Below are 24,630 nucleotides of genomic sequence, written 5' to 3'. Positions count from 1 at the left end.
GATTGTTGCAAACTGGATGAATTGCAAAAAGGGCTATGTTAATAGCTCAAATTATTACTATCTTAAAAAGGAAGTAAAATTCAAAATTTTCCTTGTGCTTTATACTTCCCATATTGCTTCATGTTAAAACAAGAAGAAATCCACCTTTAGAATCAGAAAAAGTACTGTAAAAATATAAGGCTTCCACCATAGCAATTTCAGTGCACACAGCCATATATGTTTCGAAAACATCACACTAGAGATAGTGTAACATCAGGTAACTCAACCATAGATGTAGTTGCCTCGCAAGGAGAGACATAAAAGATCTGACATGAAGATATTGTCAATCGTTAGCAGTTACTATATATCAGCGACCATAAACTCGCCTCTGGATGGTAGCGTAACCCTCTCTTCCTCAGGCATTGTCATGTTGTACTCTAAAGCCTACATATGAGGCTAAAGTTCTACTCATCTTTAGGAATGGTGCACTCAACCCAAGTTCCAGTTTACAAATGAGAAAATCAGTCAAAATAATCACTTTGAAAACCCTCAAAATGCCAAAAGCAAGAAAATGAGCTAAGATGAAACAACAAAAAATTCCTTGGTAGGAGATGTAGAGTCCAGAATTTCAAGCAATAAAAAACAGAGAGATGGAGAATGCAATTCACAAAATACAAATCTGTTCAGTTAATGAAAGAAATGACAGATTCTATATGTGTTAACAAAATAAGATTATCACACTATGGAATCAAAAGTTCAATCGATGAGTTGCAACACTTACATGTAGTATTGTATATGGACCTCAACCACAACAATTGTACCCACAATACAGAACTAAGATCTAAATTTCTATGGAAGTTCAGATCACAGTGGTTCCCTATTATAAAGAAGGAAAAGATAATTTGTTAAGATCCACGCACTAATAGATAAGGAATTCAAATACGAAGTTGAAAAGTTTGTCCTAAAAGGGATATTTAAAGAATATCTATCCCAAAGGAACCACATTAAGCTTGAGCTCCTCAGCCAAATCATTTCAACTATTCTTTATGCTATGTTGCATCTGCAACCCGATATAGCAATCAGAGTCTTGTAACTACCAATTGGCACAAACAGCCATGAACTACCAGATCAAACCATAGTTTTTAAAACTGCCCTAGCTAACCGGTCACTAGTCTAACCGGCCAGTCAGCAGGGCCACCAGTTGGAACCAGCTGAAAAACCCGGTTAAGGAGGCGTTGTGGCGAGAATTTGGCCCAAACCAGTCCTAACCAGCCGGTTTAGGACGGAACCGGCCGGTTTGTAGCAAAATGGCCGGTTCCTTCCTAAACCGGCCAGTTACCTGCCATGCCCACCAAGGACCCACAGTGCAGCTTTTCCAAGGTAGTTTAGGGGTTTTGGAGGGAAATTAAGGAGTCAAACTTGCAGTGCTTCAAGTTGTGAGAGCTATTGGTTTGTTTTTGAGCACATACACACAAAGAAGAGAAACCGTTTGGAACAAAAACGGTTAAATGATCTTGTTTTTGTGCAATACAACCTTCGCCTGAGGAGCAACCAAATGATGAACGAAGCACCTGATCTATATCCCATTGTGTTGGACGATATTGATCCAACATCAGAATGGGTGGAGGAGACTAAAGATCATGTGTTTGAGGCTGATTTTGATATCGACATGGCTTTAGCGGGGGCTGAAGCAGATTTTGTGGCTGCATCAGAACCAAGATCAGTAGCAGCAGCAAAGAAAGGCAAAGAACAAATGGAAGGCACTAGTCGTGCAAGTCAACAAACTCATGCTTCCATTAGGTCCACTTCTATTCTTATTGGTGGCATTGCTACTAAGGTTGCAGATCACACTGAGGCATCCTCATACTCTGAACCAAATGATGTCTATGTAGCTCTTGATGATGATCCTGTGGCTAGTAGTGATGATGAACTTGATGATTGATCATGTGTACACTATAGACATGTAGTAGGCCAATGGCCTCATAGCTTGCAGCATTGTTTTTGGACTTTATAGGCCATTTAGAGCCTCATTGCTTATGTATTTTGCTATTTTGTCGATGATATGTATTGCAGTCGATGCCATTTTGATATATTCACCTTTACATGGTATATAAATGAGCAAACTTTGCATATTTTGTCTCTATTGTTTTGGAATCATGGTTTTGAATCTTAAAAATAGTTTTGTTTCATTAAAAATTAATTATTTAATGTATTTTTCTAAAACCGGTTGGTTTAGACCAAACCAGTCCCGATTAAACCAGTTCCAGTCGGTAAACCAGTTCATTAGGTGGACTGGTCCAGTCACCGGTTTCGGTTTTAAGAACATTGGATCAAACCCACTCCTAGAGAGCTAAAGAAGAAATATCTAATGCCCGATGAAGACCATGGATTTAGATGAATTGCAAATTCCCTTGATCTTATGAGAGACGAGTAAACCAAAGATATCAGACAATGTGAAACTTTGTAACTTGTAACTGACATGAATTCTGTCCTAACACCATAGTTGTAGATATTTGAATATCCAGTGCAATAATTATGTAGCTCATAACTTAACATGAATTCACTTGAGCCTTAAATTTCTTTCATATGCATTTAACATGTGGAGTAAGTATGAGCTTTTCTGCAAAGTGCTTTAATCCAGTCAAAGGATGCCACAAGCACAAGAATTTAATTTGAAAAGCACATATAAAGACGTGGAGTAATCGAAGAAATCATGAAAGGATGCAAACATAAACAAGTTTTATACCCTGGATAGCCTCTGAGATTGATGAGATTTTGACTTGCAATTTCTAACAGGACCTCAAAAGCTTCTGGCCATTCCATCCCGTCCACATATACCCAACTGTCCAATAATAAATTACGCTGAATTTTCTACCTTTGGGAAATGCCCCCAGATCCAAAAAGCACTGCTTCTCCTTATCACTAAGGATATCTATACTTGTTTCCAAACGACTAAGAAGAACGTCTTTGTGATCTTTTGAAATAAGTTCAGATCTGGAAAGCTTATCCTTGTAAAATTCCCAAACAGGTTGGAGCTTACGGTGCAAAGAACTTCCAATCACCTTGAGGGCAAGTGGTAAACCCTTGCACCCTGCTGCAACTTAGAAACTTTTGCTAGAGTTATATGATATATCATGCAGAAATGCTCTTTTTGTTGAAAATATTGATATCAATTGCAAACTTAGTAATTTAGTAACATCAATAAGACTTAACTGACTTTGTGGTAGTCATGAAATGAACCTTTGCTATCAGAAATAAATTGGAATTTGATAACTAGTATGAGGGTGCACAACAACATTAGTATAGAGAAACAGTTCGGCTCCATGAGATTAAGAATAAATTGTTTAATTCATACATGTCTAACAAGATCCTCCTTTCGTGTTGCTGGAATCAAAGTCTGACTAAAGGCCCAAAAATAGAAAAGTGGCAGAGTCAGCTTCCTTCAACTCAGGCATGGCATACAGCCAGGTACCATCTATATGTGAAAAGGTGGAATTACATCTGGTTTTAATAATTGTCTTGTATCCTTCTGCTATAAACAACAAGTTTTCCAGATTTGATTTCAACCAAACATCATCCAAAACCACCAAAGTTGGTCGATGTGTACTTTCTGCAATTCGATTAAGATTATTCTGTAGTTGGTTGTGTGCATCCTCTATGCTCCAGAAACGAGGCCTATCACTACCAATTATGCGATCCCACATAGTCTCTAAAATCTCGAAAAGGCCGTTTTCATTTCGATGAAGCTGTGAGATGGTAATGAAATGTATATTGTTTTGGAAGGTAGCTGAAGATCACAAAGAGAATAAACCTTACAAACTAAGGTCATGAGAGCATAAAATGGAGCAATTTATTAAAAAAAGGGCATTGGTGTTACCTTGGACTCCAGGATCGTGGCATAGCACTGATGCAAGAGTGGTTTTTCCGCTCCCACCCATCCCTGTTATTTCAACGACATTAACATCCCTCTTCATGATAATTTGTTTGACATCATTGATAGGTTTATACAGACCCACGACTTTGTTTGGCATATCCGGAGCTTGGGAGTTGAAGTTGTTGGAATGTTGAGCGGTTGTAGCCCATCAATGGGGGTTTGAGATAGCTGAGTTGGGTTGATTGTTTGAAGGATGAGATGTTCCATTCGTTCGAATCGCCAGCCAAGATAGTGATTATAGCTATATTGTGGGCTCAAGAGATTATGTTTATCATCAATGGAGATCAAATAGTCGTTCAGGGATGTATGGACTGCATTCTTTTTGTTGGAGTTGCACCCCACAGAGCAAACATTTTTCATATTAGATGCCTTGGCTGAGGGACAATTATTCCGCCAAAATTACACAGGACCTTACAATTAGCCAATGTTCCACCAAGACTCCGGGACGGGGAGACATGGGTGTGGGGAGACGCACAAGGAGGACGTGTGGGAGTACCCTCAAATTTTAGGGAAATTTAGGGGGACGGGGGGGCGTCGGGGTTTATATATATTTTTTCCTTTTTAATATATATATATATATATATATATATATATATATATATATATTCAATAATGAAAGCATAAATACAATGATACATACACAATTGAATTAAATAATGAAATACAATGATCCATACTCATCATCCTTACTAATACATACATGATTCATCCATAGATCACAAGATTCAATAATGAAATACTCCAATCCATATTCATTATTCACCATTCTAGAATCTACATTGATTTAAAACTAAATTCATCATTCATTCTAGATTCTAAATTGATTTAAAATTAGAATTCATCATTCATCATTCTAGAATCTAATTAGTACTAAGCAAAATAGACTATAATAGATACTAAAATCTGAATACTGGAATAGTAAATTGATATAACTAAAACTCAAAAACAGTGGAGTGATGAGTCTAAAAGTCACTCTAAATTACAAAGAGGGCTTGGTGCTCTTGATTAAATACTAATTCCATACCCTTGTTCATGACAAAATGCAATGGAAACATTGCAATCCATCGAATCCTGAATTCCTAAAGAACTATTAAGTCTGTTGGATTTTGAGTGAGATCTAAAATTCTACTTTCTCCATATGAAATCCAATGAGGTCGGAACCACTCTCAAACATCCTGAGTCATTTCATGGTAATGTTAAAAATTTAAGTAAAAGGGTGAAAATGAAAGATAAAGGAGAATGCTTAATATGGTCAAATACTAGGTTTTCCCTGTCATAAATCATTGTTTAAAAGCAAATTTAACAGGGGACGCATAGCTCATATTGAGGGGAGACGCCCAAGAGTCCCCCTTTTGGGGAGTCGTGTCCCCCACACTAGGGAAATGTCCCATCCTGCGTCTCCCCGCGTCTCCCCAAAAGGGGGACGTGGGGAAACGTTTCCCCAAACATCCCCCCATCCCAGGTGCGTGGGGTGCGAGGGATGCACGCACCCAACCCTGGGAGACGCGTCCCCGTGGAACACTACAATTAGCCTCCACCCTTTGAAGGTGGGGCATATATCACAGCAACAATGAACCCTGATAGATGGTTTAATACTACATCAGATTGGTTGGTCTTCCTTCCGTAATATTGGCTTCCCATCTGCAATATCTTCATTCTCTAGCTTTTTGTCAATCTCACTCCTCACTTTGCATAATCTAAACCTTTCACGAGATGTGTATGTTCAACATCGCCTCCAAGATATTTGTTGTTCTCAATAGATATCCTATGTGCATTAGCTATCCTTAAATCAACAGTCCCAGGTGGTGCAACAGCATGAAGAAAACCCATATCTGTGGGCTCATAATCTAGCTTTTGATCTTCCTGCCTTTCCTTGGCACGATCTCAGTACCTTGGCAGAGCTAGCTCTTTTTGTTTTTCTTCCTCTTTAGGTGCTCTTTCGATTTCTCCTAGACACAACGAGGGGTTTCCATGACCATTCGCCTGAAATCGACATTAGAAAGGTTTCTGAGAGCTTGGTTGCCGCATTGTTGCTCTGGTCTCTCTTGTTCCTGTCCTTGTCCCTATCCTGCTTCAGCAGAGCAGTCGGTGCCAATTGTGTCGATGAGATCTAATAAGGGCTCTAGCTCTTGTCCCTCTTGCCATTGCTCACATCTTTGAACTCTGCAATGAGCTTGTCCTATTTTTCTTTGCACAACTTACCATCCTACTTAGTTCCCCCCACAGCCAAAAGATCAGCAAGTTGTTCCCACAGCGTGGCCCGTCGAGCCAACTTGGCAAATTTCGACTCCATCTCTGCCCTAAACTTAATTAGCCGCAGAACCCTCACCTCTACATATCATGGCATTGGCAATATAACTAAAGGGATAGGGTTAGTATTCGAGGCTCAAATGCTTAAGCTTGGGAATGGAGGTCGAGTTCGACAAGTTACTCCAGACTAGGAAAATGGATTGAAAGTTGGGGTTTTGTACACTTCATCTGGAGTAAGCCTTCGCCACAGCTAATCAACCTGCTGCAAACGCTCAAATTTTCCTCGATAAAAAGGTGCGAAGACATTGGAGTGAGCATGAATCAAACTCCCCTTGTTGGTTTGTTTCTTCGATTGGCCGCTCTTTCGCCCTCTCCATCCTCATCATCCACCCATTTAGTCTGTTCTCGAGGGCGTTCTTTCGAATTCTCTTAGACACGACCAGGGGTTTCCATGACCATTCACCTAAAATCGGCATTAGGAAGGTTTTCGAGACCATGGCTGCCACATTGCTGCTCTGGTCTGTCTTGTCCCTGTCCTTGGAGAAACAGGCAGGTATGGCCTGAAATCAGGCATTAGAAAGGTTTCTGAGAGCATGGCTGCCGCATTGCTGCTCTGGTCTCTCTTGTCCCTGTCCTTGGAGAAACAGGCAGGTACGGCATGGGCAGATGTCCTTGGAGAAACAGGCAGGTATGGCGTGGGAAGGAAATAGTCCAGCTGGCAAATTTTAATTAGTTCAAGGGACAAACAGATGGCAAAATTAATTAGTTGGAAGGGAAAAAATCAAGCTCTCCCATTGGCTTGGATGAACAGTGTTTACCCACCCCAAGCCAGCAAATAAGACGCCTATCAGTGTAATTATATTAAATTTAATTAATTAATACAAAATAATAATAATTTACCAAAGAATAATAATAATAGAAGAGATGTATAAGAGCAGCCTTTCTGCATAATTATATTACATTTAATTAATTAATACAAAATAATAATAATTTACCAAATAATAATAGAAGAGATTTATAAGAGCATCCTTTCTTTCTCAAAGAATACATTAAAGTAATCTCTGGCTGGCAAAACAAATTTATCACTTACCTTCAAATAACAAGTCCTACAATCTAAGTGATAATTTACAGCTTGACTCAAATGGATTACAACAGAGTTTCGATGAATACATGTAAAAACTAAAACAATAAAGCTGCAGAGGTGAGTAGCTTACATGTCACCGAAAGTTGTCAAGTACAGGCAGATAATCCATCTGCAGACTAAATCATTTACAACATCATAGCACACAAGCTTTTAAATTACAAATCGTAAGGTATTCATATGTTCAGCCTCCAACTTAAACCAGATATCATCGTTTGCGCAGACTCCGATTAGAAGGAGGAGGAACCTGGCACTTCACAATTTCAAGAAAAAAACGAACTTTGTTACATTCAAAAACACACTAGATTTTCACATTTGCTGTCTTTATGCCAGGACCCTTAACAAAAATAGAAGAAACTTTAACTACAATAACCTTATCTTTCTGTCGTGTCCTGCGAACACTCCTTGTTGAAGGCGTTTGAGGAACTTGCCCGCTCTTATTTTCTTTCTCCTCATCTATTACTGTTCCTTCTGGCTCTTCGGTTACAACCTTTAGAGATGTTGGCTTCTTACGGCGAGACATTCCTGTCACAATTCTAAGTCAGCAAACTAGCAGCATTCTGTTCAAGACCAAACGTCCTATGTTTATATGAAATTCAGCAGAAAATAAACTACTCACTTGTTTCATAGTTTAAAAACATAAAAATAAAAAGTTAATAAACTAAGCAGGTTTAAGACCATAGTACCTTTGCCAACTATTTCAACCGACTCAGAATGTAAAGGTGTAATTTCAGATCTATCTGCGGGGTCATGTATTATGCCTCTAGGATCCGACTCAACCTCACCTCGTGTGTCTTGTGATGAAATTGTACTGCTTAAGTTCTCATCATGATTCACTGTCTCAGGTCGAACACTAGCTGGAGACATCTGTGAATCGGTAGCATGAGAATTATCTTCGTCTGTGTTAATGAGCACCTCTAACTTGAGGCCCTTTTTCAACTGTTCAAGAAGACAGACTCGCTCAATTGACATGAAATTGGTTCCCGATATTATTTATTAAGAATGTACCTTAGTAGATGAGGATAAAGGGAAATTGAAGCAACGATTTTAACTGACCTTTTCTCTAGATCTACCCTTTCTACAGCTTTTAGCTGCAATTGGAGAAGTCTCAGTATTCATCTTGCTTTCACCTTCTCTGTTTCTGGAGTCAGAAACATCTGCTGACTTGCAGGCCACCGAATTGTCAGTTTCAACATCACCAACACCATCTGCAAGAACCATTAGTGTGAGCAAAATAGTGTTCACTTGTGTGCAAAGCCTTCTGAAAAACATTGTAATTTAGTGCTTGTAATATACAAAATTATTATGAAAAATATTTGGCAATATCTTACCTCTTGTGCTTTCCTGTGGTCTGCTCTCATCAACTTTATCCTCCTGGACAAACCCTTCTTCCTGGGCTTCACATTCTGTTACACAGCTAGTTTCCTCTAGATTAGAGTGGCCTGGCTCCATTGGACTAGCAACTTTCTGCTGATGTGCCATGGCATTTTGCATAGTTCTTTCTTGCTCCTTTCTCTCCTCATGGCACTTGATAAGCTTCTCTTCAAAGTCTTCAACAGAAGACTTGAGTTCAGGCTTTGCGAATTTTTTTGCCTGTTTATCAAATTTTCACATATTTTTAAACATCCTCATTTGAAAATAACGAAGTTTAATAAATGAATTAATTGAACAAAAGATAAACATATTATTCCAGAGGTAAAGGAAACAAAACAGTGTGTATTTACTACCTTGTTAGTTATACTTTTGAAGTACTCAATAACAGCATCCTCAGATAAGGCGTGTTCATAGCTTTTGAACAAGTCTGCTAGTTTCTTATATCCTTTTTCGGTGTAGGTCAGTTGAGAAAGGCAATAAGCAATGTCAACCCATTGCTTTTTATCTGCGACATATGAAACCCAAGGGACAGATATCAGGAAATAACTCAATGCCCGATCCTAAAATAACAAAATAGGTGAAACAAATGGATCCTGGGATGCAACCCACATGAAAAAAAATGATGATTGTGCCAATGATTGCTTCCACATATACTTTACCAATATAAAAAGTGAAAAAATTATCATCATTCAGTATAAACAAATCAGACCCACTATCAAGTACAATTAGCAGCAGATAGTAAAATCAGAGAAAATAATAATAACAAAAATGCAGTCTGTGGCAGTAAAAAAAAATGTACCTGTGATTCCAGAAAATCGATGACAGAGCTTCTCGATAAGCCCTTCCATTTGTTTGTCCTGTTATGTAACAGAATAAGAAGTAATTCATCGATTAAAAACATAATCACAGATATGGAAAATACCTAAGTTGCACGATACGGGGAAACGAGTACAAGTTTCCAAGACGGGAACAGGTACAAAACGTTTACACCCCCCCCCAAAATTTTGGAAACGGGGAAGGCGCATATATATATATATATATATATATATATATATATATATATATATATATATATATATATATATGTATATATATATAAGGACATTTAAGAAATATGTGCAATCATAAAGCATACATGATACATTTTAATTTATTACATTATGATCAAATTGTCAATTGTCTATGCATAAACTATAAGTCTCTAAATTTACACACATTTACTCATGAATGATCACATAATGAAAATAGCAATATCCGAAATCAGCCACGAGAAATTTCTAATTTCTTGTCTCCTGCTTGATTGGGAGTCTCCTCCTACATAGCAAAATGACCTTAGTGCTATTGATTAAAAACAAGTTCCATACCCTAGTACCCTAGGTGCTCTTGATTATTGGGAGTCTCCCCTGCATAGAGGGCTTGGTTCTCTTGATTAAATACAAGTTCCATACCCTAGTACATGACAAAATCCAATGGAAACATTGCAATCCCCCCAATCCTGAAATCCTGAAAAACAGATAAATCTGCTGGATTTTGAGTAAGATCTAAAATTCTACTTTCTCCATATAAAATCCAATGAGGGCAAACCACTCTCAAACATCCCGAGTCATTTCATGGTTATGTTAAAAATTTAAGTAAAAGCCTCACTTTTAATTTAAGAATTTAACATTACCATGAACTGCATATCAACACTAGGGCCATAGGCTTGAACATTATGCTGCCCCACTCAGACAAATCCTCTTTTTTACAACTTGAGAGAGGCATCCAGAAGCATCTAGAAGATATTTTAGTCACCCAATAAAAAATTAGAAGCGAATTAAAAAAAACAAACAAACAAAAACAAAAAACAAAACTGTCAAGTGTTAACTGGAAACTCCATCATACGGCCTGGAAACTCGTTTCCGGCCACACTAGCCACATTTACCCAGCGTGAAACGTGCCAATACGACCGGAAATGAGTTTCCAGGCCGTACGGTATAAGTTTCCTCCTTTCCGTTTCGTTTCCAGCTGGAAACAGACCCCGGGCAATGTTTCCTGCAACTTAGGAAATTATAATTATTCATTGGATATTGTTTCAAATGATGCAGGAGCATTTCAGCTTCCAATTTATTAAGTCTTTAGAGGACAAAGCTTCAAAAAGGGGTCTAGATTTTTGAGAAGAATTCTTACTCTTCTATATAACTAAATTGTATTTTTCTAAGTTGATACATTTTATGAGTTCTAGATGGGATGAGTCATAATTCTAGAATGTTTAATACGATGAGAATCAGTTGTTTGGATGTAATTGAACCAGCATTATGAGGCAGAATTCGAATAGAAGTCTTATGACTGATTATAGGATCTTAGGGCATATGATAGGAGCTAGAATAGGACCTGAAATTAATTCAGATCTATCCATATAGTTTATATATTCTGTGTAATCTGAAGAGAAAAATGGCCAAAAAATGATTGATAAATCAGGCCATAGTGAGAGAAGACGAATTAAACGGCAATTTTGAGTATATGTAAAGATTGATTAATGAAAGGAAGTTTTTCATTATGTTAATTAAAATTTGTCTCGTAATGATTGTTGATTGAATTCCAGTGTGTGTGAATCTGGAATTAATGGGGTTTCAGATTTTGTATATAAGTTTGAACTTTGAAACTAAATGACAGGATTGGAAGCAATTCTGCGTAAGTCTCTGTGTTAATCTATTGATTAAGGGGTCAAACAAGAAGGAGTCGCCTGAGTTCATTAAGCAAACCATGCGGGGTTTGAATTCACCTCTCAGAATCCGTGGATAAGCATTGAAAACATGGCGAAAAGATTCAATTTCTTTGGGAATCGAGATCCATCACACTACCAAACTTTAATGTCTAAAAATAGCTTACACATGACAGAGCGTTGATTCTATAATTTTAAATGCCTTGTTCTTTGATCAATCTGGAAGGATACATGACGGTAATGTGTATTTGGGCATGAATTGATCTGATGGGTAATTGAATATGAGGAGATCAAATCGTGATGTGATGAGGAATATGAAAAGACAGAGTGTGTCAAGTGAGGAGATCAAGATTTGAATCTTGAGATCATTGGAATAACGTGGAGCTGATTGGATACTCGATCGCAGAGATAGTGGAACACGGACATGATCAAAATTTCTAAAGAGCAAGTCTATGTAAATCCACTGGATAATGGTAAGAGCGCCTTGTCCAAAGCCCTGTACTGATCTCAGGTGCAGAGTATTTAGCTCATGGAACAATTGGTTTGTTAAGTATGCCCAAGAATGAATATTTGTGGTAGATGATATCAATTGAAGTATTGGTATCAATTCGTGGTATGAATTGCATAAGGATATGCTTGGTATATGGTGAACTCAATGTATAAATTGTGATCAGATTTATAATCAAGCTAAAGGATGAAGAGTAATTTGTATGCATGAATATGAGCTTGTGGACATGGACCAGTAGCGTTCAATTGCAGAAATATGGAGGTTAGATGCCCAGTTAAACTGTTTTGAAATGTGTAAGTGGTGAAGCATTTCAATGTGAAGAACAAAGATTGGCAGCAGAAGACCAGAGCAGATAGCAGCAAGGATATTCTGGTAGCACTGTAGTGTTCTGGTTGTCATAATAGTTTTCCGGCCACTATAGTTTGATTCCGAATATATTGGTTTAAATCCTATAACAAACTTATGCATCTGATAATTTCCAGCGATTGAAGGTTATGTGAGTTGTGGGTATTTGGTGATGGGCATATGAGCATAGCAGAGCAGAACTGAGATAGGATTTTGAATAATCCTGTAGTTCATTTGATTGAACTAGAATTGTTTGCAACTGAATGTAGATAAGATGTTTGACGGAGAGGTAATGCTGGTGGCGTTATCAGCCACCAGCAATTTGGGCCAGCATCAATGAAAGAGCTTCTCGATAAGCCCTTCCATTTGTTTGTCCTGCTATGTAACAGAATAACAGGTAATTCATCCATTAAAAACATAATTACAGATATGGAAATTACAATTATTCATTGGATATTGCTTCAAATGAATAATAAATTCAAAATATATATTGCAATGTGCAAGTTCATTCTTTCAAACTCCTGTCATGGGGTGAAAGGATGAATGGTACATACCTTCTTGATAGAACCAATCAGGACCTGCATAATATTACAGAACATCTCCTTTGATATGTTTTGTCTAGACAGTCGACTTAGAATATCAGGCAAAAGATTATAGATAGGGTTGTTTCCTGCAGTCAAGAAGACAATCAGCTAAGAATATCAGGCAAGAGATTATAGACGCGGTCATTTCCTGCAATCAAGAAGAATAATCTCTTTGGATATTCACAGACACAGCACATTCAAATGCAATAAAAAGAAACTTAAGAAACTTATAATGAACAGAGGCATAACTCACAGTGAGTTACCTTTCTTTGACAATTCATGGAAAAAGAGCTTCACAAGATTAGAGATCCGCGAGTCTTCATCCTCTAGATGAAGGGCCATCTCACTTATGTAACCTTTGACCTGATATTACAAAATCCCCAAGCTTTGACCTTTAGGACACATGTTTGATATAAAATATATCAATCAACAGAGTAGAGTCACGTCCACATACCTTCATCATGTCATTTAATATGAGGTGTGACAAAACTAGCACTGCATTTTTTCTCACGGATAAAGCCTGATCATTAAGGCGTGCATACATATTCTCAGTCCAAGGATCCAGAAGATTAGGAAAACGCACTGCCAGATCTCCCAGAGCTATGGTACAATTTGAGCGAACAGATTCTGAGACAGCATTTTGGGCCACTGTGAAGAGAAGCTGCAGATTTGCATCACTGCAAAGTTTTGCATATTAGCTTTTGATGTTTGGTCCCTAAATGCAAAGCTATTGAAATTTGTACCCTAAGCGACAAGCACTTCAATTTCAAATATAGATGTGGGATCTATATAAACGCACCAGAATTCTGCATCAACAACCATTAGTTTGCAAAGAGCCAGCATAGCAGATGCCTGCAGTCCTGGAAACTACAAAGTCCGCATAAATATATGAGTTGGTATTCTCAGATGCCAAATTCAACTTTGTGAAAACATCAATTCCAATATTATTCACAATCTCCTGTAAATGACTTTCAGATATACGATGGGTACCTGTTGCAGCAGCGTAAAGTTTCTACAGAGCTTTGCAATAACAGGTGCACATACTCCAATTATAAATTTTTGATTTTGTCTGCCCGAAACAATTTCCTTCTCAGCTTTCTCAGCAAGTAAATCAAGCCTTGCATCTTCAGATGCAGAAACACCCAACTCAGCATTGATATTGTTCTCCTGGTCAACAACAACAACACAATGGTTTTATCTTACAAATTTCTGAGAACATAAATGACATCAATGCAAACATGAATACTAATTTTATTTCAATAGACGCAATGATGGGGTTCAGTTTAATCACTCACCTCTGATGCTTTGTCAGAAGATTGTGTGGCATCAATGTCATCAAGTTTCGCAGCCTGTGACTCGGCGGCTGCTCTTTCTTTGTCCGCTTTCTGCTTTCGAACCTTCCGTACACATGATTCTATATAAACCAAGTGTTTCATGGCTACATGACTCACAACAAACATGTATCTACTGAGCTTTGTAACATGAACAGATAGAGGGTCATTGAGAAGAGATGCCGCATCTTCCTCTTTTTCAACATGTGAAACCAGTTGTTCTAGTGCTTCAGTTTGCCCAAAAACACTGCCATGAAATTTTCTTATGACATCAGACAGAAACATTTCTGGCATGGGATGAAGCGCATAGATAGCATTAATGGCCTGCTCAGAAGCAGCATACCAGCTTTGTTCTGGAAGCCCCGGACCAATAATCAAACTTTGTAAGACATTAAAAACCCGGCGATTAACAGAGAAAAGATTGTCTCGGTCTTCTACTGAGAGTCGTTGAAGAGCAATACAAGCTGTCCTTGCAAGTAAGGGTTCCTCCTTTGCCCAACGACCAAATCCAATATCAATAATATTTAACAAACGTGAACTGAGGACCTTTGGGGAAGACTTTGCAGCCATGCATAGCACTGATAAAGCTCCACGGCTTTGCTCTGCCGTTACTCCATTGACATTGAAGGTAAAAAAATCCCAAAGAGCAGATATCTGTCACAAATTTTAAAAGGAGAATTAAAACAGCTCAAACATTAAATCAATGAAAGATCATAGGCTGCAGCAGAACACGCCAAACCTATTTTCATTGCTTGATTTAACCAACCACATAAATCAAGAGGGGCAATAATGTCCCATGCACGATTATAAGCTCTTCTAGTGTTGAATATGGTTATACAAGCCCAGAGTAAATGACACAAAGATCCATACACAAAAGAAGCTGAGCTGTGTACAACTCTCTAGGTCTAACAGAGTAGTTAATCAAGAAGTGAAGAGCTGGCCTATGCTTCCAAAATACTCAATCCAATGAAGCAAACTACACATTCAAAATATGTAACTTTTTAATAAGAGACAGCTCCGAAAACCATGTAATTACTAAATGCAGTTGTTTTATAAGTTCAAATCAAAATGTTTGTCACATACCGTTCCAGAAGTAATGTCTCCTTTGGTGACCAATGCAGTGATTATATGTTCCAAGGCTGCAAGATCTCCAATGCTAGCATCTATTGTGATGTTTATCAAATTGGCTGCAGTTTCCATGGAGTTCTTCTTTATGTAAATTGAGATGAATGCACCTTCAACAGCCTCATAGATGGATTTCTCTTGAGAGAAGGCCTATGAGAAAACAAGCCAACTTAAGTCTGTCATCGTCAATTCTATAACACCAATTCAAACAGCAACTGTAACTGTTCTGTTATCATTCTTAGAATATCTGTAAACGTTGAGTATTTTAGTTATAATACAATATATCCATGACAGGAGGGATCTTTAGAAGAGATGACTCCACTTTAGAAGAGATGACAGGAGTCATCTTTAGAAGGGAGTGAAGTCATTCAGATTTCACCATAGAGCTTCAATGGAGAACAAATTTCCTGAGACATATTGAGGTATTCATGTGGTATCACTTAATTAAAGAGGCTTAATTGGTATTCTCTGTAATATTTTTGCAGATGGATGAGCTTCCTAAAGTCTGAGCCTTGGGAACTGAGTTTCAACATCAAATAAAGGCTGAGTTAGTGGTTTATAGTGGTTGCCTTTATCGTGGTAGCAGATAGAGGGTATCAGTGGCTCGATTTACAACTTTTGGAAGGCAGCTCGAACTCCCAGTCAGAGCCAACCTTTTATCTTCAAGCTGGACGAGTACCCATGTACCTGGGTTGTGTATTGGTAGCAGAATGCAGTGTAATGACTGTGGGATTAATTTGCTGGCATAACCAGGCCGACTAGTGATTTTATGGGCTGTGTATTTCCTATCTAGCTTGTGCATGGTACTGTGGGGAACTCAAGAAGCGAGTTTCCTCTTTCTATGCTTGACTGTGACTCCCAGAATTTTACCAGGAGGACGAGAGATTATCTGGTGTGCCCATACTGTTGTAATATCACTTCCAGAGCTGCATGCCATCTCAAAAATAAAAGTGCTGCTTGGGCTGTTGAAGCACAAACTGAGATTTGGAGTGAAGAAAGGCATGTCCAGTCCCGTTGGGGAAGTACAGTCAGCGCTTTCCCTTCCTGTAGCTGAACAAAGTTGGCTGGAACGTGGTACTCCTGTAGCACCATATGTCCTCACCTATATACCAGGTTCTATCTATTCATGTTCTGCATTTTCTAATCAGATTTGAAGAATAGTGGCAGAGGATTGATTTACATGAAAATTCTGGGTCTGTAATGTAATGAATTTGAAGCTTTAAACTAGCCAGCCTATCATGTGCTGATGTATACCTCTGGTTATTTATTTTCTTAAGTCTAATTTATGGAGCAGTGACTAATTTGATGCCTGGTTTGAGTTCCATCATCTTTTCACTGTGGTATTGTGATAATAATATGGCCAAAATTATGTATAACAGGTGTGAGTAATTTTCTGAGTAATGAAGATATCATATTTGACTCTTTAGAGGCCTCATGTTATTTGCCCACTGGATATATTTTCTGCAGTGAAAATTCAGAAGAAAACACCTATAGCAGTTTTCACACAAACTGTTCAAGGAAAGGTCTCACAGAAGAACATATACAAACTCAGAATTTTTTAAAGAAAAATCAGAAATTTGTCAAGGCAGAATCTTACAAAATCTTACCAAGGGAAGCATTTTTCGCAGACAAGACTCTGCTCCATCAATTTGAAATTGTCTGCAACGCATCAAAAATTGAATACCATGTTCAACATCAGTTGCCATAGGAGATGCTAGTAATTGAACAAGGACAGGCATAGTTGATGACATGCATTTTGCAAAACGTACGCCTGCTTCAAGGGATGCAACCAATGCCCTGGTTTGTTCTAAACTTCCCACATCAGGAGTTCTGTCATTGATATCCATCTGACTTTCAACTTGAGATGGACCACTGTCTTCAACATTGTTTTGAGATGGACCACTATCTACATAGTTTTCTACAATTTCTACATTTTCTTCAAGAGATGGGTTCTCTTCAGCTGCATCGCCACTGGAATCATTATCATGATCACCTTCTTCATTTTCTGAGCTTTCCGTCTTGACAACCACACCATTCACTTCATTACTAGTTGAAGTGCTTGGAGGAGACATTCCATCAAGCTTCTCTTTGTATTTCTCTAGTGTGGCTTCAAAGGTAGAAGTACGAAGCTGTGGGCCAAAGGGATTGTATTGTAAGAGTGTAGTGAGCAAGTTCAATGCACTTTTCCTTACCATCGCACTCTTATCTTCAAGTCGACCTGCTGCAATTTCCGAAACTTGATTCCATAGCCCCATGGAAACTGCATGTTCTTCACAAAGTTCACCCCATGTTTGAAGAACTCTGCTTCGTGTGTATGCAGACACATCACGACACCGGTCTACTAAAACATCAAGCATTGCTTGCTTGCTGCGGAGCCGATGTGTACCACTAGAAGAATTACTGTCAGTATCCTTAAATGCCTTGGCAATCAACTTACCAAACACTCCTACAAGTGAGCTTCTTATCCAAAATGAGGCATCAACATTCCTATATTTGTAGACATGAGCTTTGGCAACCGATCTGCAAGTTCAACAAGAAATCGACCTACATTTTCTGCACCACTGGCATCCCTGGCATAGTCTTTAGGATTCATCCGGCCAATTTCTCTTATCAAGGAGATTGCTAAGCTGCCATCTGCATATTTTTTTTCAGCTTGAGCAACAGCATCAGCAATATGTTGTGGTAGAAATTCATACTTGTGGATGAGATGTAAAATGGACGCAGATGACTGCATTGTGTAGTGATATTTGGTAGCACACGCACCAATTATTCTGCATAAGTCATCTTTTGTGCCCTTATCCTTTAACAGAGCTGGATTTTCAAGCATAGCAAATGCACCTCTGGAACAATCCCCAAAACAAAAAAACCACATGAGCATGGAAATAATCGACAAACCTAGTAAAATGAAGAAATAGTTTAGGGTTTTTACTGACTACAAACAATGAAATAATTAACCCAAACATAGATGTTGAGTAAAATGCAATAAAATTGTGACAAAAGATTAAAAGTTGCAGAGAATTTACTTCGCAACAAAAGCAAGAAAGTTTTCTTCTGGATCAGACTGGCCATAAAGTTGTTTTAAGTCAGTCTCGACAGCAGTAGCCAGTATCGATATAATTTTTGAACGTTGTGATTCCCAATTCCATGCTTGAGGGACATGTTTCTTGCGAGAATTCTTCCCCTGAAAATAGACAAATTTAATCATTATACAATATGCAAATGAGCTGACATAACACTTTAATGTATTTGCAGGAAGCAGGCAAATTGTTTGTTCTTGCATCAATGCTGAAAATAAGTATTAGGTTCTTCTCTCCATTGTTCACTGCTATTTCTATTGTGATATTTAATAAAATGCCTGATTATTGTTGAATATACTGCTGTGGTGGAAACATTTACATGACATTTGTAATTTTGAGTTTGTATGAAATATATTCAGCTGAGTTAAAGCATTTCCATAGCCAATCTTTGGCATTCTGTTTGTTTCCTTTGAAAATTTTGTGAAAAGTGAACCTACAGCAACTTGTGACCAAACTGTTTGACAAAATCACACTAAAAATCCAAGGCAAAACTCAGAAAACTCAGTGAAAAATCAGAGGTATCCCAAGAGGGTATCTTACAATGTCATTGATGTCAAGAGTGTGAAGGTTGTCTCAAGGAAGAATTGACCGATGGAAGGTCTGATGAAGATCATCATCTTTATCCGGCATTGAACAAGGTTTATGGATGCAGTGGATCAAGTTATGGTGCATAATGGTATGATGGTTGGATAGCTCTTGTCAAGTCCTTTCCAACGGTAGGTGGTACACCACGTGATTCCTCGCAGTTAAGGAGATATGCTCTCAAGGTTGAAGCCCCGAAGTTGTGGTCATGGTGCCAAAAATGAATGATAAAAGGAACTTTATTATTGATCAAAAACTGTTGAAATCTTTATCACTGATGTCATATCATGGTCAAAGCCAAACATGGACAAAGTCAAACGGAATCCATGGCTACAAATTCCAAACTAGATTTATGGCATATCTCATTGATATCCAACTTCAAATGAAGTTGATTGTTGAAGTATCGAGTATTAGTGTTGAATGGACAAATTACAAGAATTCAAAAATTGCACATAATTATCCACATGGCTTCGTATAATGTTGCAAATTAAATTGTAGGGATTGTTGTCGACTTGTAAGAATCAATTCATATTCTGCTTGGCATGTGATTTAAACTCTAGTTGGCAATGCATCTTTTGCTTCAGGAGGTTTTGACAGGCAATAATATGTTGTATCTATATACAATGTGATCACCATCAAGTGAAATGCAATAATGAGCCCATGTCACCAAGGAGAGAGAATTGCCATAGTCGTCTTTGGTTGCAGATTGATATGACAAATTGGAAATCTAGAGGCCAAAGGATGACATGATAATCATTGTGTGGACTCTGTCAAAGCATGGACCGCCTGATATATTTGTTCAAGTGACAGACTATTAAATTTATGAAAAAGCAAGATCCAATTACATTTGGGTGTCCATACCCTTTTTATCTAGAATTCTCAATCTGGGTGTTTTGACAACTATGAGAAAGCAGCATTACATATCACCACAATTTGGAATGAAATTACATAGATATATACATCACATCCCACTCAAGGCTCCAGGTCCCCTTTAATCCCCACACTATCTATTACACAACCACTTTGTTGTTTAAATATGATACTGTTGGAGCATAAGTCATGGTGTTGATACATTACAAGTCAGCTCCAATTAACACACAGGTCGGCTCAATATTATAAGCCCTCTTGCAATACAGGTCGACCCCAATAGCCCCCTCAACCATATATATATATATATATATATATATATATATAAGACATGCTTAATTCAGTTATGAAGTATGATAAAGTCTGAAATCAGAAAGGAAATCTGAGCTATCTGAGGCTATGACTGAATGCATGTAGCGAATGATTCGTTTAGGTAAATCTTGTGTGACTCGATGCAGCAAAGTGTACAATATTAAGATAGCTTCTTTGGTAGATAGATAAGATAATAATATTAATGTCCAAGGAGAGAGTACAATAAAGTCAAAATTGACTTGCCAAATGATAATCAAAACAGCCCTGTCAAATCTGAAATTTTCTGCAACCGTCAACAACCCTAACCAGAAAGTCAACGCTGGTGAAAACAGCAGCAAATTGTCCTCAAAGCAACTCGATCATACCCAATCAAACATGGCCTTCTAAGGTGGTCAATGTCAGCCCAAAACAGTCATGAAAACAATGGTCAAACTTGGTCAGACTTTGTGGTCAAGCATGCAATTGGTTTGTGGTCAAAGTTAACAGAATGCCTCAGTTCCTGTGCCAATAGATGCAGCCTGCCAAAAAACGAAATTCTAACCCAAAAATCACAGTCAAATGTGGTCAAAACACCCCTAGCTAGTCAAACCTGCAACAAGACTCTGAAATTTTGGCCCTGTAATTCGTCTTGCTCTACTGCCACACATGTGAGGAAAAGAGATGCCCAATAAGTTGTACAAAGCAATCATATGAGAGAGAAGAATGTGTGAGATGAGATGATGCCAAATGAGGTTGGAGGTCTCTCTTATTTATACAAATTGTTAAGGGTGAAGTGACATGTCTCTTGGGCTTCATGAGCCTACATGATGATGTGGTTGACCTTGACAATTTGCACATGTGAGAGCATAAATTCAAAAACACATTTCTACTAATAAATTTGATGATCTTTAGGTTGATTTTGGTCCTCTCAAAAAGAGGAATTCAATGCAATAATCATCTCCGCCAAATGAGTTGTCCAAAGTGAAATTCTGCCCTCGTTGCCAATTTTAACTCTCACTCTCAACTAGGGAGAATCCCACCTGCCAATCCATCCATCATCATGATCGTCTCTGCATCTCATCTCAACTATGTTGAACAATGATGTAATAATGAAGAAGAATTGATCAAGAGTGAGTCACAATACCTTGCCACTCTCCACTGACAAAAGTCAGTCCAAGGGTAGAACCCCAAACGGATTTGATCTTGAATGATCAAGTTGTTGAACATCATGCATCCTAAACATAAGGAGTACGACAGTACACAACACGTCAATCTATAGTGTTATGGTCCCTATCCACTTTTGCCAACTCATTGTCCAGATGAGAGGTACTTCCCATGAGTCCCAGACCACATGGGTAGGATGTATGTTGGGGCATCCGCAGGAGAAGGTGAACCACTCACCCTGTATACAACGCACCTATAGGGGAAGGTGAACCACTCACCCTATGCTCTCTCATAATTTGCACATGTGAGAGCATAAATTCAAAAACACATTTCTATTTATCCAGATTTGATGATCTTTAGGTCAATTTTCGTCCTCTCAAAAAGAGGAATTCAATGCAATAATCATCTCCATAAAATGAGTTGTCCAAAGTGGAAATTGGCCCTAGTTTCCAATTTTAACACATTTTAAGAAGCAGCATCTTTGTAATAACAAACAAAACAAGGGCCACATACCCTCTTAAATAACTCCAACTCCCCAATTGTTACAACAAGGCATAAAACATCATGAAAATGATCATCATCTGGCTAAATTGTTCTTAACCCTACGACACTAAGAGATATATCATCAGTAACAAATATTTGTTTGGTGTTATGTTCATTAAGAGCAAAAAATCTAGCTTTATCTTCAGCCATATGAAGGAGATGTTTGAAAATCAATAAGCCACCCATTAAAAGTAAAATTTGCCTTGAAAGATAAATTTGATGTAGATAGTACATATCTAAAAGAAGAATTAGAAGAAAGAGCATTGGTATTGAGTTTTTGCTACTTCACAAGAAACCTGTTTTTCCCAAATCTAAGGCCATTATATTTTAACAGTGAAATTCACATAGAATATTGGTAAAGCCACTAGATATCAAGAATACATACCCAATAAACTCCAAAACCAAACACACTATTGTTAGATGCTGACAAGTCTTGAACTAGTTTTATACCCATGAACTCCTTCTTCCAAGTTAGATTCAAATGAAATAACTAACAAAGCTACAAGGCTGAAAAGATGCAGCCAAGAACAAAATCTAAACTCCTATCTCTTCAATTCAGAAACAGACTTTAAAGAAACCCAGGAGAAATGAATGTCTCGAGTAACAAGAGGCGAGTTCTGAATGAGGGTTCAAGGTAGAAGAGGCAGAAAGGACGACACGAGAGTTGCACTTAGAGGCAAGAGTTAACTCTGAGCACACTACGGAGTAACTTCGAGCAACTAATTCCCGTCTTGAGGTGAGCTCTCAATCAAATTTATGGTTTAAAACAAGGAGTTTGAACACAGAATGGATCCAAGACTGAGGAGAGTGGATAACTTATTGGCTAGAAGCAAAAGCAATTTCAGCCAACTGGAGTGCATGCAGAGCAAGGTCTCCTTAGCAGAATGTCGAAAATCCAGTCAGTGAACCCCAGGGACTAGCCAGAGTCCGACGCTTGAGGATAAACATAGTTCTGAAGGTGCCAGCAACTCCAATCAGAATGAAGATGAAGTCATCCATATCGATTACCAGGAGGGCGGGTGATAAACATGTGGTTCTTGCTTGTCTTGCTATTTTGGTATCCTACTGTTCTATTTCTGTTGTGAGAAATGGTTACAGTTTGTTAAGCTTTGTATAGTTATCTTTGGGATCTGTTCTCCCATTTTTCGTAAACATGATATCAGGGATCTGTGATAGTGAAAAAAGACAAATAGAATCCAATGTCCGCATAAGGCTGATCTGAATGTATATAGCGAAAAGCGTAAGTAAATGATAACATATTTTCTTTTTTGTTAAAATAAAATTGAAAACAAAAAACTCAGGCTGTATGGGGCTGCTTGCAGAGAGCTTCTCCGCTGCAAACATAATTTAAAGTTCATTTTTTTTCTGTCCGACTAATACAAAAAAAATATTCCGCTTCAGTTCAATCTTAAGCTTTTCCAGCGATTGAGACATCTTTAGAAGTAATATGCAGTCAATATTTTACCAATTTTATGCTGAACATTTTAGCAGAATTCTTGGCAATGGTTCTACAGAGTATTTATCTATTATAAGGAAAACGTTGAAATTTCAAATAGTGTTTCTAGTAAACATATTTTGAGAAAAATAATAATCTGCTTCCCTCGGCACCGTTAGTGTGATACTGTTAGGCTCTTTTTTTGTAGTATTTAAAAATAATAAAAGTCATGAAAAATATATATTCTGTGAAAAGTAAAGGACTGCGTGCCTTGGCATTGTTCGTGCGAGGCTGAGGCTGAGGATCCGGTTGCAATTCTTCCGCAATAATAATCGTCTGAAGGAAATAAGTATAAATTTTAAGCGCATTTCGGTGGGAATTGATACGCTCTTGCAGAGATTGCCCATCGGAACGAGAGGGAGATGATCTCGACAGCGATGTGATGTTCGGGAGGAGAACACTGAAATTTGATCTGAGGCTTTCGATGAGATTTCCTTTCGCTGCGGGTTCGAGGCACGAGAAGCCCTTGACAAGAGAATAAATCTGATCAAATACGCTTTGCTCCTCCACACAGAATAGCTCCTTGTCAGCTAAGTCGAATGCAACCCCTGTGAAAAATACATCCTGCGTTATAAAAAGAAAACGAAAAATGAGGCACAGGGACGAACCAGAAAAACGAAGCGGAAGAGGTTTGAACCTTTGACGAGCTCGTCGATTTCTGAAGGAGACAACGCTTCGATTTGGATGACATCGTGAGCGCAGAGGCGGTCGTCCTCGTCCGGCATTGATTCTTCTTCGAGTTCTTTGAGAGAATCGGGGATCACGAAAGGAGGAGCCATGGCTGTGGGTGTTCGGACCAAAACCAGTCTCTGTGCAGACACAGGAATTTTGTGGACTTCCTTTGGTTCTTTTTTTTCTTTCACTTTCCTGCTTTGCGTTGCGGACTCCAAATGTTTATTCAGCTCGATTTGAACCCATTGGGGCAGATTCAAATTCAAAGCCAAAGAGCGGGAATGTGCACAAAGTCTTTAAAATTAAATTAATAACACTGTGGTCCCTAAAATTAAATTAATAACACTGTGGTCCCATGGGAGCGAGGCCCTTCATTAATATCACTGCTGTTCCATAGCACCAAGTGCCGTGTTTTCCTTAGTCGTTGTTGGATGGGGGGGCTCGGCTTTAGCTTTTTGAAACGCATAGCAAACGGTCAAAATGAACGTTGATTTCATTTAGGAAATTGGTTAATATTTCAACGTGTTCTGGTTGGTAGGTAAAGTTGGGTTGTTGTTTTTTAAATTAATGTTTTTTAAATATAATTCTCTTAATCATGTAGGGTGTAATGTGATTATTGTTTTTTAATGTGGTTGGTTTGTTTGAAAAGATTTTATTATTTATAATA

At 38.2% G+C, this 24,630-nt stretch overlaps 1 protein-coding gene and 1 pseudogene across 1 annotated transcript; both read right to left on the bottom strand.

The window, feature by feature from the left end:
* Positions 1–3,328: 3,328 nt before the first annotated feature.
* LOC149162978 (putative disease resistance protein At4g33300) lies at positions 3,329–4,273 on the bottom strand (annotated as a pseudogene).
* A 2,919-nt stretch (positions 4,274–7,192) lies between these two features.
* LOC149162977 (binding protein) lies at positions 7,193–24,191 on the bottom strand. The gene is given in 19 exon segments (XM_089437473.1): positions 7,193–7,557; positions 7,678–7,829; positions 7,991–8,243; positions 8,361–8,512; positions 8,636–8,897; positions 9,032–9,183; positions 9,478–9,535; positions 12,787–12,902; positions 13,080–13,179; positions 13,271–13,493; positions 13,616–13,683; positions 13,807–13,983; positions 14,112–14,801; positions 15,231–15,422; positions 16,880–17,736; positions 17,739–18,112; positions 18,296–18,453; positions 23,502–23,839; positions 23,929–24,191. Coding segments are annotated over 19 exon segments (4,509 nt in total). The 5' UTR covers positions 24,071–24,191; the 3' UTR covers positions 7,193–7,512.
* Positions 24,192–24,630: the final 439 nt, after the last annotated feature.

Source organism: Pinus tabuliformis, chromosome 5_2 (genome assembly GCF_031772625.1).
Source record: "Pinus tabuliformis cultivar Carrire ecotype Pingquan chromosome 5_2, CPIR1, whole genome shotgun sequence".
Classification (NCBI taxonomy): Eukaryota; Viridiplantae; Streptophyta; class Pinopsida; order Pinales; family Pinaceae; genus Pinus; species Pinus tabuliformis.
Note: the sequence above shows the minus strand (reverse complement) of the source record. Positions and strands in the feature narration are given on the sequence as shown.